Raw genomic sequence first — 13,861 nt, 5'->3', positions numbered from 1 at the left:
TATAAACGCTTAATGGTGTCCTTAGAAGGCGCACTTCTCACATTTTTTAATGTTTTAAAAGCACGTTGAGTTTCCACAATTGACTTCCTCTGTTGAATGTAAATTTCAGAGCCCTCGTGTGGCGTGTATTGGTTCATGGTAAAAATCTGCTTGGACTGACGCTTCAAACGCGGTATGTCATTAAGCGATGTGACATCTCTGTCAAAAGTTATGGCGTTGCCAGATGGGTCCGTCGAATATAGACAACCCTGTATATTCTTTATCAGCATTAAATTCTATGTCGATTTAGCAATGTCCGTCCGTCTATCCGTCTGCGAAAATCCGAATGACACGACGAAGGTTGATACAATTTTACTCAAATGTGTATTATGTGTGCAGGACTTTTGGTATTAAAAATGGGCCATGTAGGTCCATGTAGGTCCACGTCTTCGTATAACCCCCATATAACAGTAACTCCCGATATTCGTTATTTTGATGATTTTAGCGATATTATTTACCGGAATTGTTTCAAATTTAGTATTTGAAGTTCGCAATGTATGTTAAAGCCTAAGACAGAAAATTGTCTGTGCAGGTCAACGTCTTCGTATAGCCTCCATGTAACGGTACCTTCCGATAGTCGGTATTATGATGATCTTAGCGACATTATTCATCGGAATTGTTTCAAATTTGGTATTTAAAATTGGTAATGGATGCTACGGCCTATGCCAGGAGATTGTCTATGCAGGTCCACGTCTTCGTATGGCCCCCATACAGGGGTACCTCCCGATATTCGGTATTTTGTTGATTTTAGCGACATTATTCACCGCAATTGTTTCAAATTTAGTATTTGAAGTTCGCAACAAATACTACAGCCTAAGACAGAAAATTGTCTCTGCAGGTCAATGTCTCCGTATAGCCTCAATATAAAGGCACCTCCCAATATTCGGTATTTTGATTATTTTAGCGATATTTTTCACCGGAATTGTTTCAAATCTGGTATTTGAAATTCGTAATGGATGCTACAGCCTCTGACAGAAAATTGTCTGTGCGGGTCCACGTCTTCGTATGGCCCCCACATAACGGTAGCTCCCAATGTTCGGTATTTTGATGATTTTAGCGACATTGTTCACCGGAATTGTTTCAAATTTAGTATTTTAAGTTCGAAACAAATACTACAGCCTAAAACAGAAAATTGTCTGTGCAGGTCCACGTCTTCCTATGGCCCCCATGCAAAGGTACCTCCCAATATTCGGTATTTTGATGATTTTAGCGATATTTTTCACCAGAATTGTTTTATATTTGGCATTTGAAGTTCGTACTGAATACTACAGCCTCTGACAGAAAATTGTCTGTGCGGGTCCACGTCTTCGTATGGCCCCCACATAACGGTAGCTCTCAATGTTCGGTATTTTGATGATTTACGCATCATTATTCACCGGAATTAACAGACAATTGTCCATACAGGTCCAGGTCTTTGTATAGGCCCCATATATCAGTACCTCCCTGTATCCGGTAATATTACGACTATATTCGCTATTTTTAAGATTTTAACAAAATTTTTTAACGGATTTTATTATTATTATTTTTTTTCTGAGAATTTAAAAATTCGTTCCAAATGGTGGAGGGTATTCAAAGTTCGGCCTGGCCGAACTTACTACTTTTTTGACTTGTTTTAATTATCAATTTTTGTACAAAGGAAACCTTGAACTTTGAAGAAAAACAAAACAGAAGGGGGGGGTTGGCTTTATTGTCTGCCATATAATTAAAAACAATATTCTCGACAATTGAATAATTTTTTTCCGTTTTTTTGTTTGGTTTTCTTACAGCCTTTCATTTGTATTCCAACAAAACGGAGGAGGAGCGCATCGAGGACGACACGTTGGCGGTGAAGTATGAGGATGGCCGCTGGTCCAAGCCCTACTATGACTGCGGTGGCGGCAATATTTGGATGTTGACCTATACTGTGCCGTTTTTTGGCTACGAGAACGGCACGTATCATTTCAAGTAAGTGACTTGTTGTTGTTGTTGCAGCTGTTTTTATTTTTTCCTTTTTTGTGGTTAAATTGTATATTTTTCCCAAGAAAGGCAAAATTTTTTGCGGTCGCTGCGATGCCAGACTGTGCAACTTAACTCTTTTAATTATGCAAATGTTTTCATTTAATCCGCACATACAAAAATATCTTTTGTAGGCAAAAAAAAGGGATGACAAAAAAACAACAGCCTCAAAGAATTGTGTTGTTCTTAATAGGGCTTGGAATTATGATAAGCAGAGGGTGAATTGTAAGGGTATATGTTTTGGGGGGACAAATTATTTTGGCCAATGAGTGGCTCTGGAAAGGGGAATGCGGAACCGAAACTTGGTATAGTCTATTTTTATATAACAGAAAGGGATGTTGCTTATAACTCTAGAAAGGCTAGACCGATTTGGGCAATTCTCTCCAAATGGCCTCTCCACAGAAAAGTATAATATTAACATATAAAGGGACATTAAGTTCGACCGGGCCGAACTTCTAAGACCCTCCAGGATTAGGTAAGGAAAAAAATATTCAAAAGTATTCAAACGTGTTCCACTTTAAACTACCAACTCCTGTTAGAGTTTTCGAAAAAACAATCACGAGTGGTTGGAGCCGTTATATGGGGACCTTACCGAAACCTGCGCCTCTATAAACAAATTGATGGACATTGACAAAGATGGTAAACTATTGCAAATCTTAAATACCAAATTTGACATAATTTCGTGGGTAAATGTGACTAGGATTATCAAAATACCGAATATCGGTCTACATCGGTCCAATCATCAAAAATACCGAATATCGAGAGTACCGTTATATGGGGCTATACGAAAATGTTCTATCGCCGAAGCTGGAACCCACTACAAACAAAAAATACCATTTATTGGACAAATCTGTGGAAAATGTGGCAAAAATCATGAAAATACATGAATGAAATCGGGACGTGTCCTTATGTGGGAGCTATACGAAAACATGGACCTGTATATACAATGTTCCGCCGGCCAAATACTAATTTTTAGACAAATTGGTGGAAAATGTGGCTAAAGCCATCAATATACCGAATATCAATATGTGGGGGCTATCCCAAAACGTGGACCGATACAGAATACAAACTGCTGTGTCAAAGTTTTAGGTTCTACGTCAAATAATGTGGGCTGTATCGTGATTTTAACAGACAGACAGGACATTTTTATACCGGCTTAGATTTGTATGCTTATCATAAACATAGATATTCTTTATGGGGTCTATGACGAACATTAAGAGGTGTTACAAACGTAATGGCAATTTAATATACCCTCGATTTTGCGATGTCCGTCCATCTGTGGAAATCCCTCTAGCTTACGAACGAAATGAAGTTGGTTGATAAAATTTTACTCAAATGTATATTATGTCTGCGGGACTTTTGGTATTGAAAATGGTCCACGTTTTGGTATAGCCCCCACATAACTGCCTTCCGATATTCGGTCTTTTACATTTAATATTTGAAGTTTGAAATTTATACTACAACGGAATTATTCAAATTTGGAATTTAAAGTTCGTAATGGATACTACAGCCTGAGACAGAAAATTATTTTTGCAGGTCCACGTCTTTCGATATTCTGATGATTTTAGCGACATTATTCACCGGAATTGTTTCAAATTTGGTATTGAAGTTTTTAATGGATATTAAAGCCTATGATAGAAAATTTCACTAAAAAAATATAGGTATAATCATATAAATAACTGAGATCGCGAATCGTGGAACTATATGTCCAATTTCGTAAGATAAAATAATTTCCACAGACAGACGGACGGGCGGATGAGGTCATTTCGAGGAGTTACAAACAGAATAACAAATTTAATATATTTTCCATATCATAGTGAACATTCTCTTGTATAGAAAACTGTGTTATTTAATGGAGGACTTTGTGGTCCATGGCATGATATTCCGGAATAAAAGGCAAATTTGTCTTCTAACAGAAGGCTTTGAAGACCAGGAGATAGCCTTTTTGCACGTAGAAGTCTCGTGCGGTCAAATCAGGCGATCTTGCTGGCCAGTGCAAATCGCTAAAACGGGAGATTAGGCGCCCGGGAAATGCATTCTTAAGTATGACATGTGTAGTGTGTGACATTGCAGCGTCCTGTCGGAACCACATGTTTTGCAATCCCAACTTATCAAGTTGCGATAAAAAAAAAGTAGTTCATCATTGCTTTGTAGCGCTCACGATTCACAGTAACCGTTTGGCCCGCGACGTCTTCAAAAGAAAAAAGCCCAACGACTTCTCCAGCGAAAACAGCACACCATAAAGTGACTTTAAGCGATTGCAATGACACTTCGAGGGTTACACGCGGATTTTCAGTGCCCCAGAAGGGTACATTTTGCTTTTTTATGTACCTGCTAGGATGGAAATGGGTCTCATCACTCATGATTATTTTTGATAAAAAATCATTCTCTTCTTTATGGTGATTAAGGATGGCTTGAGCGTATGTTAGACACGATTGGCGGTCAGCAGCTAACAGCTGATGCATCATCTGAAAACATCTTCGAATCTTCTACCAAAATTAGCGGTAAAGACCTTGAACTAATACGAATACTTGGCACGACGTCTGGTCGATGTCGACGGCGCTTCCATGACATCCTCGGCTACAGCAGCTATATTATCTGCAGAACGGATATTCCGGGGTCTGCCACGCCTGGCAGCATTTTTTGTTGTGCCAGTCTCTTCGAGTCGAGCGGCTAAACGTCGCGGTGTTTCGTCAGTAGCCGTTGGACGGCTGCGACGAAATTCACGTTGTGCCAAATTCTCCGACCGATTATTGGTCAAATAAATAGTCATCAATATTCCGCTTTCTGGAGCATAACATTGTTTCTTAACTTATATTTCGCATGTGTTTAGTACAAAAATGTCAAAGCAGAACTGACATTAGGGACATTAGTGAGGATTATTTTTGCGCCACTTTGTAGAGGACCAGGTATCTTTCTTATAAAGGAGACCAAGTAAATAGGAAAATGTTGGTGTTTCTTTGTGGAATGTCAAAGGGCTCTCTTATATGAGAAATTCACGATTTATCTTCTATAAAATCCTGGTGGTCCTTTTGCAAAAAGGCTGTGTGGTCTTCTTCAATAAATTGCAATCTGCATTAATAGAAAATCACGTGGTACTAATAATAAGAAAACACAGAGGTTTTCCTGTATAGAAGATCAAATGGAACAATCCAATAGAAGGCTAGATGGGCTTCTTATATAAAAGACAAAAGGTCCTTCTTATGAAAAAACAAGTAAAAAAACACTAAGTTCGGCCGAACCGAACTTTGAATAAAATTTGGAACGAAATTTTCAAAAAATGAAATCCGTTAAAAATTCTGCAAAAATCTTAAAAATACCGAATGTAGCCGTTACATTGGGGTCTATATGACGTGGACCACATAGGTATTGTTAGTTATAAGCCATTATCATATTATAAACGGGTATAATGTAGCATCTTCTCTTCTAACGGAGCTATACGAAGACCTGGTCCTGCATAGACAATTTTCTGTCACAGGCTGTAGCATCCATTACGAACTTCGAATACGACATCTCAAACAATTTCGGTGAGTATTGTACCTAAAATTGTCAATAATACCGAATAAAGGGGGGTACTGATACATATATGGGGCCTATACGAAGACCTGGACCTGCATAAAAAAATTTTGTGTCACACACTGTCGTTCCCATTACGAACTCTTAATACGTAATTTGAAACTACTCCGGTGAATAATGACGCTAATATTGTCAAAATACCGAATATCGGGAGGTACCGCTATATGCGGGCTATACGAAGACGTGGGCCTACAAAGGCAATTTTCTGTCACAGGCTGTAGCAAACATTACGAACTTCAAATACGACATCTCAAACAATTTCGGTGAGTATTGTACCTAAAATCGTCGAAATACCGAATAAAGGGAGGTACTGATATATTGGGCCTATACGAAGACGTGGACCTGCATAGACAATTTTCTGTCACAGGCTGTAGCATCCATTACGAACTTCAAATGCCAAATTTAAAACAATTCCGGTGAATAATTTCGCTCAAATCGTCAAAATACCGAATATGGGGAGGTACCGTTATATGAGAGCTATACGATGACGTGGACTTGCACAGCCTATTTTCTGTCTTAGGCTGCAGTATCCATTACGAAATTCAAATGCCAAATTTGAAACAATTCCGGTAAATAATGTCGCTAAAATCATCAAAATACCGTATATCGGCGGGTACCGTTGTATGGGGGCTATACGATAACTTGGACCTACATGGCCCATTTACGAACTTAACCTGTCTGCTGGCAGACTATACATGTCTGCAAAAATTTAGCTTTCTATCTCAATTTGTTCGAGATATAGCGTGAGTACAACAGACAGAGAGACAGACGGACAGACAGATACGCAGACAGACGGACGGATATGGCTAAATCGTCTTAGAATTTTACGCTGATCAAGAATATATATACTTTGTTGGGTCTGACATGAGTATTTCGAGGAGTTACAAACGGAATTACAAAATTAATATACCCTCCATAGTATGGTGGAGGGTATAAAAAAAGGTGGAGGATATAAAAACTTAAACATTTTTGCCGTTATTCATTGTCTATCAGAGACAAGAAGACCACTCCTCTTGTATAAACATGGTTCGTTTTATTGTTTTGAAGATGTAGGCAGTTTCGGGTGTAGTGGTATATCTCCATACCCTATTATATACTTTGAACCGAGTGCAGGGCATTATTTAGAGTGGGGTCATCTAATACTGAGAAGCTATTGGTAATATTGAATAAAACACCACAATATAATCTTGTATTGGAGTTCAGATGATATTATCGAATAGGTTGACAGTTGATTTCTTTAATGAAAATTTTGGTCTTCTGGCATGGTATTTTGTTTAAGAAATCAGCTGCCATAAATATTTAAAAATTCAACGAGATCCAACAAAGTTATCGGTATTGCACATTATACATCTTCTCTGTACGACATGCAGTCATTTAATTGGCCAACCTAAACCAAAATTAAATATTTGTCCATAAATTCCCAAATTTATAAATAATATTCACTTAAATTAGTTAAATAATTAATTATTTTTTTTTGCGAAATTGTCGTACTATGTTACTCATTTAATAAACTTCAATTTTTTTTTCTTCGGAAAACCCCTTCTTTATACTCGAGTAAATAAATGCTTCATTGAACACCAAAGGAGAAAAAAAAAGACTGAACAGAAATGGTTGAAAGAGCAATGAGAAAATTTCCTTTGCAAACATAAGTAGTTTATATTAAAGTACGTAATTCTTGGGTATTTCTTTGCCAGCCACTTGGGAAAATTTTGTAATTTATTACAAACGCTGTACAAGAACTACCCACTCTCTGGAAATGGAAATAATAAGGAAAGACGAACATTTGATACGCTACAACATTATATTGGCTATAAAAAATTGACTTTCCAATTCCCAAAAAAGAATTAAAACAAGTAAAAGAACATTAAGTTCGGTCGGGCCAAACTTGTAATACCCTCCACCTTCGGGTAAAGGAAACATTAGAAGAAATGTGGCAAAAACCATCAAAATACCGAATATCGGAGGGTACCGCTATATGGGGGCTATACCAAATCATGGACCAACACATGCAAGGTTTCGCCAACAAAGCTAGAACCCATTATGACCTACAAATACCAATTTTCGACAAATACGTGAAAAAAATGTGGCAAAAATTATCAAATTACCGAATATCGGGAGATACCGTTATATGGGGGCTATACCAAACCGTGGACCCATACATGCAATGTTTAGCCACCGGAGCTAGAACCCATTATGACCTACAAATACCAATTTTCAGACAAATACGTGAAAAAAATGTGGCAAAAATCATCAAATTACCGAATATGGGGAGATACCGTTATATGGGGGCCATACCAAACCGTGGACCTATAATTACAATGACTTGCCATACGAACTGGGACCCATTATGATCTACAACTACCAAATTTTCAGACAAATACGTGAAAAAAATGTGGCAAAAATTATCAAATTACCGAATATCGGGAGATACCGTTATATGGGGGCTATACCAAACCGTGGACCCATACATACAATGTTTCGCCACATGAGCAAGGACCCATTATGACTCACAAATACCAATTTTTAGACAAATCAGTGAAAAAATGTGGCAAAAACCATCAAAATACCGAATATTGGGAGGTACCGTTATATGGGGGCTATACCAAATCATGGACCCATAGATGCAATGTTTCGCCACTGGAGCTGGAAACCATTATGACCAACAAATACCAATCTTTAGACAAATCCGTGACAAAATGTGGCAAAAATAATCAAAATACCGAATATCGGGAGGTACCTTTATATGGGGGCTATACCAAAACATGGATCTATACATGCAATGTTTTGCCACACGTACAGGGACCCGTTATGACCTACAAATACCAATTTTCAGACAAATCCGTGAAAAAATATAGCAAAAAAAAAAAATAAAATACCGAATATCGGGAGGTACCGTTATATGGGGACTGTAACAGAAAGTGGACCGATATATCTCATTTTCAATACCAACCATCCTAGACACAATACAAATTGCTCTGCTAAATTCTGCTAAATCGCTATACGTCAAATAATGTGGGCTGTATCGTGATTTCAACAGACAGACAGACAGACAGACGGACATCGTTAAATCGCCTTAGAATTTTATGCTGATTATGAATATATAATATACTTTATGGGGTCTACGACGAATATTTAAGGATGTTACAAACGGAATGACAAAGTTAATATACCCTCCTTTCCAAGGTGGAGAGTATAAAAATATCAATCGATTTTGCCGACATATGTATACCCTCAGCAAATCTTCGATTATTTAAATATATTTTGACTTCTATTATGATTTTTGAAATTGTTAAACCCCAATATTGGCTATTTGGTATCGGACCTAAATATATTTATGAGCTTCATACGTCATCTGGTACCAAATGTCTTTCTTGTAGAGTGCGTAATAACCATGAGAGGGACTTAAAACCCAAAAGAAAAACAAGTAAGCAAAGGCTATAGTCGTGCGGGGCCCACCATGTGATACCCTACAACACTACAATATGTCCGAAGTCCTCTTATATCCAAATCCATTTTGGAAGATTTTCGTTTTTGAAATAATATCAAAGAGCACCGCCCAGAGATTACCCTTAGTTTTTTGACCCATAGAATTTGGACAATATTTACGCACTCCGTAGTGTTGTTAAGTATTCAAAACAATTCCACACGAAAGTTGTGGTCTATTTTACAGCTAAATAAAATCCAATGGTCATCCAAAATGCTAGACTTCTTAAAAAAAAATTTTTAGTCCATTTGCGCCTCTAAATGTACATACATCCTAAGAACAATTGGCTTTTATTCTGACCCTAACCCTACCCCCATGCAAAATTTCGTGAGGATCAGACGATAATTGCGTTATGTATGCAATACCCTCAAACGTCGTGTTGGGGGGTGTAAAAATTTAGAAAATTTACAATTCAAAATTGTAAGCCAAATTGAAAAAATCGCATGCGATAAAAAATATGACAAAAATTGAAAAAAATCGACAAAAAATATTTACTTTTATTGGTATATTTTTCCGCGATTTTCTTAGATTTTATAGTTTTGTGGCAAGAGACCATTCCGAATTGATGGAAATTGTGAAAATCGGCCCAGCAGTTCTTGATTTATAAGCAGAATATATAAGATCAATTCTTTTACATATATATTGTACTTATACTTCTACAGGGTTGCCCATATTCGACGGACCTTTGGGCCCATTCCAATCGACGAGGCTTGCCCGCAGGCAACATTCTTTGCGTCAATTGAATTTTGTACGGGAACAAATGCAAATCAATGCGAATAATCCGTTGTAAAGTGGACCGAGCCATGTCCAACTGCTGAGAACGGCGTTTTTGGCATGTTCTTGAGGACCTCTCAACACTGGTTCGTACGGCAGCGATATTCTCGGCCGATCGCCTTGGTCGACTTTTATATGGCCTCTTCGGATTAGAAAGAACCTTACCAGTCGAAAATTTTTCGTATAAACGCTTAATGGTGTTCTTAGACGGCGCACTTCTCACATTTTCTTTTTTCACAATTGACTTCTTCTGTTGAATGTAAATTTCAACTATTTCAGAGCGCTCGCGTGGCGTGTATTGGTTCATGGTAAAAATCTGCTTGGACTGACGCTTCAAAGGCGGTATGTCATTAAGCGATGTGACATCTCTGTCAAAAGTTATGGCGTGGCCAGATGGGTCCGTCGAATATGGGCAACCCTGTATTATTGCAAAATTTCTATGGCCTTGCTAAGTTGAAATTCCGTAAATTTGAAGGGTCTTCGTGTAAAAAAAAACCAACATTTCCTCTCAATCAAATTGAAATTCTTACTGTATACGAAACCGTCAATGCCATATAAATTCATGTAGCTTTCCCATTTTCGCTTCCTCCGTCTCGTACTTTCCCATCACTTGTTTATATTTATGAAACCCTCAGTGATTTATCGCAATTTACTGCTGTTTTATATGCGAATGCATTCCGGTCTGATTTCTCGCGCAAAGGAATTCAAGCATAATATTTACTTCCTTTATTTCCTTTACTTTGCTTGCTTTTCATCTCTTGTTTCGCATTTGCTAGAACATCGGCGGCACAAACATTTCCTCTTCGAAGAGGCGAGAATATTTCCTTACAAAAAAAAAAAAAAAAAAAAAAAAAAAAAAAAAAAGAAAACAAAAACAAAAACGGATGTAAAAGAAGACATGCCACAAATTAAACTAACAATGTGGCATAACGACGACGATGATGATGATGTTGATGGCGATAATGATGATGTTACTCATATCATCACAATACGAAAAACACACAACATATGATAGCTGCTCATTGAGTTCACTTGGAATCGTAATGTATTGAATTAACAAATCAATTTGCCGAGGAAAACATCATTAATGCTATCCAAATGGCGCCCAACGTTGCAGTGGAGAGCCATTCATAAGACACTTATCGTTAGCCTCTTTATATGCCAAGCATGTTATTACCTTTTAATCTTTAACATTTAAGAATTGAAAAGAGATTCGTGGCCAATCAAGTGCATTAATTGAACTTTATAAAAGTAAACCCCGAAGATATGCAATAATGAATGTGAATTAAAATTGGAGAACGAGTGTGTGTTCGTTTTAAATATGGTTTGCCTTCGGATGAGGGGAATTTTGAGCGTGGCAATGAATGGTCTTGTGTTGAGTGCACATGAGAGGAAATAATTACAAGGTTAAAATAAGAGGAGGAAATTTAAATGGGTTTTAAGACAACAAATTAAAGGCATTATGGAGTTAATTTTACGTTTCCTATGGATAGAAGGTTTTTGCAGATCTTAAACTGAACCGCAACTTATGCGGGTAACAACTATGTTTATCAAAAAAGAAGAAAATAATGAAAAGAGCAGAATATATTGACCGCTCTAATTAAAACAGGTTAAAAAGCAGTAAGTTCGTCCGGGTCGAACTTTGAATACCCACCACCATTTGGAACGAATTGGGAAATTTTCAAAAAATAAAATCCTTAAAAAATCTGTTAAAATTTTAAAAATCCCAAATATAGCCGTTGTATTGGGTTCTATACGATGTGGATAGGCATTGTTTGTCATAAGTCATTAACATATTCAAATTCGAAACTTGAACTAAACAGTGAATAATGTAGCTAAAATCATCAAAATACCGTTATATCGGAGCTATACTAAGACCTGGACCTGTATAGACAATTTACTATCACAGACTGTAGATCCCATTACGAACTTCAAATACAGGGTTGCCCATATTCGACGGACCCATCTGGCAACGCCATAACTTTTGACAGAGATGTCACATCGCTTAATGACATACCGCGTTTGAAGCGTCAGTCCAAGCTGATTTTTACCATGAACCAATACACGCCACGCGAGCGCTCTAAAATAGTTGAAATTTACATTCAACAGAAGAAGTCAATTGAAAAAGGAAAATGTGAGAAGTGCGGCTTCTAAGAACACCATTAAGCGTTTATACGAAAAATTTTCGACTGGTAAGGCTCTTTCCAATCCGAAGAGGCCATATAAAAGTCGACCAAGGCGATCGGCCGAGAATATCGCTGCCGTACGTGCCAGTGTTGAGAGGTTCCCAAGAACATCCCAAAAACGCCGTTTTCAGCAGTTGGGCATGGCTCGGTCCACTTTACAACGGATTATTCGCATTGATTTGCATTTGTTCCCGTACATAATTCAATTGACGCAAAGAATGTTGCCTGCGGACAAGCCTCGTCGATTGGAATGGGTCCAAAGAGTCATCGAAATGGCCGAAGATGACGAGCAATTTTGGAACAAAATAATCATGTCCCATGAAGCCCACTTCACATTGAATGGGACCGTAAATAAGCAAAATTGCCGTTTTTACGCCACTGAAAATCCTCAGGAGATTCAAGAAGTGCCTCTTCATGACGAAAAAGTCACGAAAACGGTCATTGGGCCGTTGTTCTTCCAAAATGAAAATGGCCATGCTGTTACCATCAATCAGGAGCGTTATCGCGACATGATGACCAATTTTGTGATGCCAATTATTCGTCGAAAGCGTATGAGGCAGTTCTGGTTTCAACAAGACGGCGCTCCACAGCACACAAGTCGCATAACAATCGATTTTCTGAAGAATTTGTTTCCGGGCCGTTTGATGTCGAAAAGTGGTGATTTGGACTGGCCAACGCGTTCGCCCGATTTGACGCCGCCTGACTTCTTCTTGTGGGGATATTTGAAGTCAAAGGTTTACGTTAACAAGCCAAGGACCGTAGAAGAGCTCACGGACAACATTCGTGAAGAAATAGCCGCTATTCCGGCCGAAATGTTGGCAAAAACGATGGAAAATGCAGCAAAAAGGGCACAATAGGTCATCAACGCCAGAGGCGGCCATTTGATAGATATCATATTCAAAAATTGATGTAAACAAATCTACTTGGAACAAATTAAATGATTAACATTGCCAACCGCCAAATTTTTATTTTTTTTCTTTGATTTTTTTAAAAAAAAAAACATTGGTCCGTCGATTATGGGCAACCATGTACGACATTTCAAACAATTTCGGTGGGTTTTATACCTAAACTCGTCAAAATACCGATCTCCACAGACAATTTTTTGTCACAGACTGTAGTATACATTTCGTAATAAAACACCGAATATCGGAAGGTACCGTTATATGGGGGCTATATGAAAACGTGAACCTACATGGCCCATTTACGAACTTAACCTGCCTACCGGAAAAATACACATGCGTGCAAAATTTTAACCTTCTATCACGATTCGTTCGAAAAATAGTGTAATAAAACAGACAGACAGACAGATAGACAGACGGACATCGCAAAATCGATTTAGAATTTTACGCTGATCAAGAAGGAGGAGTTACAAACGGAATGACAAAGTTAATATACATTCCACAGTATGGTGGAGGGTATAAAAAAGCCTCCTCGGGCTATGTTTCTATTTTTTTTTTTTTTTTTTTGACTATTGAAATTGAAGACCCGCTAAGGAGTAGGTTTCGTAGGAATTGGCCAATATTGGTCATTTCGTATCGACACTAATTAAATGTGATATAAATATAGCGACGTGTCAGGCTTGGATTATACAGGGTAAAAAAAAAAAACTGCAACCAAATTCAGTCTGCTATCTTTTCCAGGCCACGCGTCCGACATCTGTTAAAATTATTCCAGTGACAGCTCATTATATTGTTTTCAAGCGTACAGAAGCATTTTTGAGCATTTTCCAGAAAAAAGAGTTATTCGTGACGGAATTCAAGCGTGATTTCTTTATATTTGACGGGAAACCACAAGTGGCTATAGTTAG

At 37.8% G+C, this 13,861-nt stretch overlaps 1 protein-coding gene across 1 annotated transcript in view; it reads left to right on the top strand.

Annotated features, from left to right (window-relative positions):
* LOC101887341 (uncharacterized) overlaps positions 1–13,861 on the top strand; it is a 465,336-nt gene that overhangs the window by 287,460 nt on the left and 164,015 nt on the right. The window contains exon 4 of the mRNA XM_059130821.1: positions 1,806–1,983. Within this exon, the coding sequence (XP_058986804.1) occupies positions 1,806–1,983 (178 nt within the window). The remainder of the gene's footprint in view (positions 1–1,805; positions 1,984–13,861) is intronic.

This window comes from Musca domestica, unplaced genomic scaffold (assembly GCF_030504385.1).
Source record: "Musca domestica strain aabys unplaced genomic scaffold, Musca_domestica.polishedcontigs.V.1.1 8, whole genome shotgun sequence".
Taxonomy (NCBI): Eukaryota; Metazoa; Arthropoda; class Insecta; order Diptera; family Muscidae; genus Musca; species Musca domestica.
Note: the sequence above shows the minus strand (reverse complement) of the source record. Positions and strands in the feature narration are given on the sequence as shown.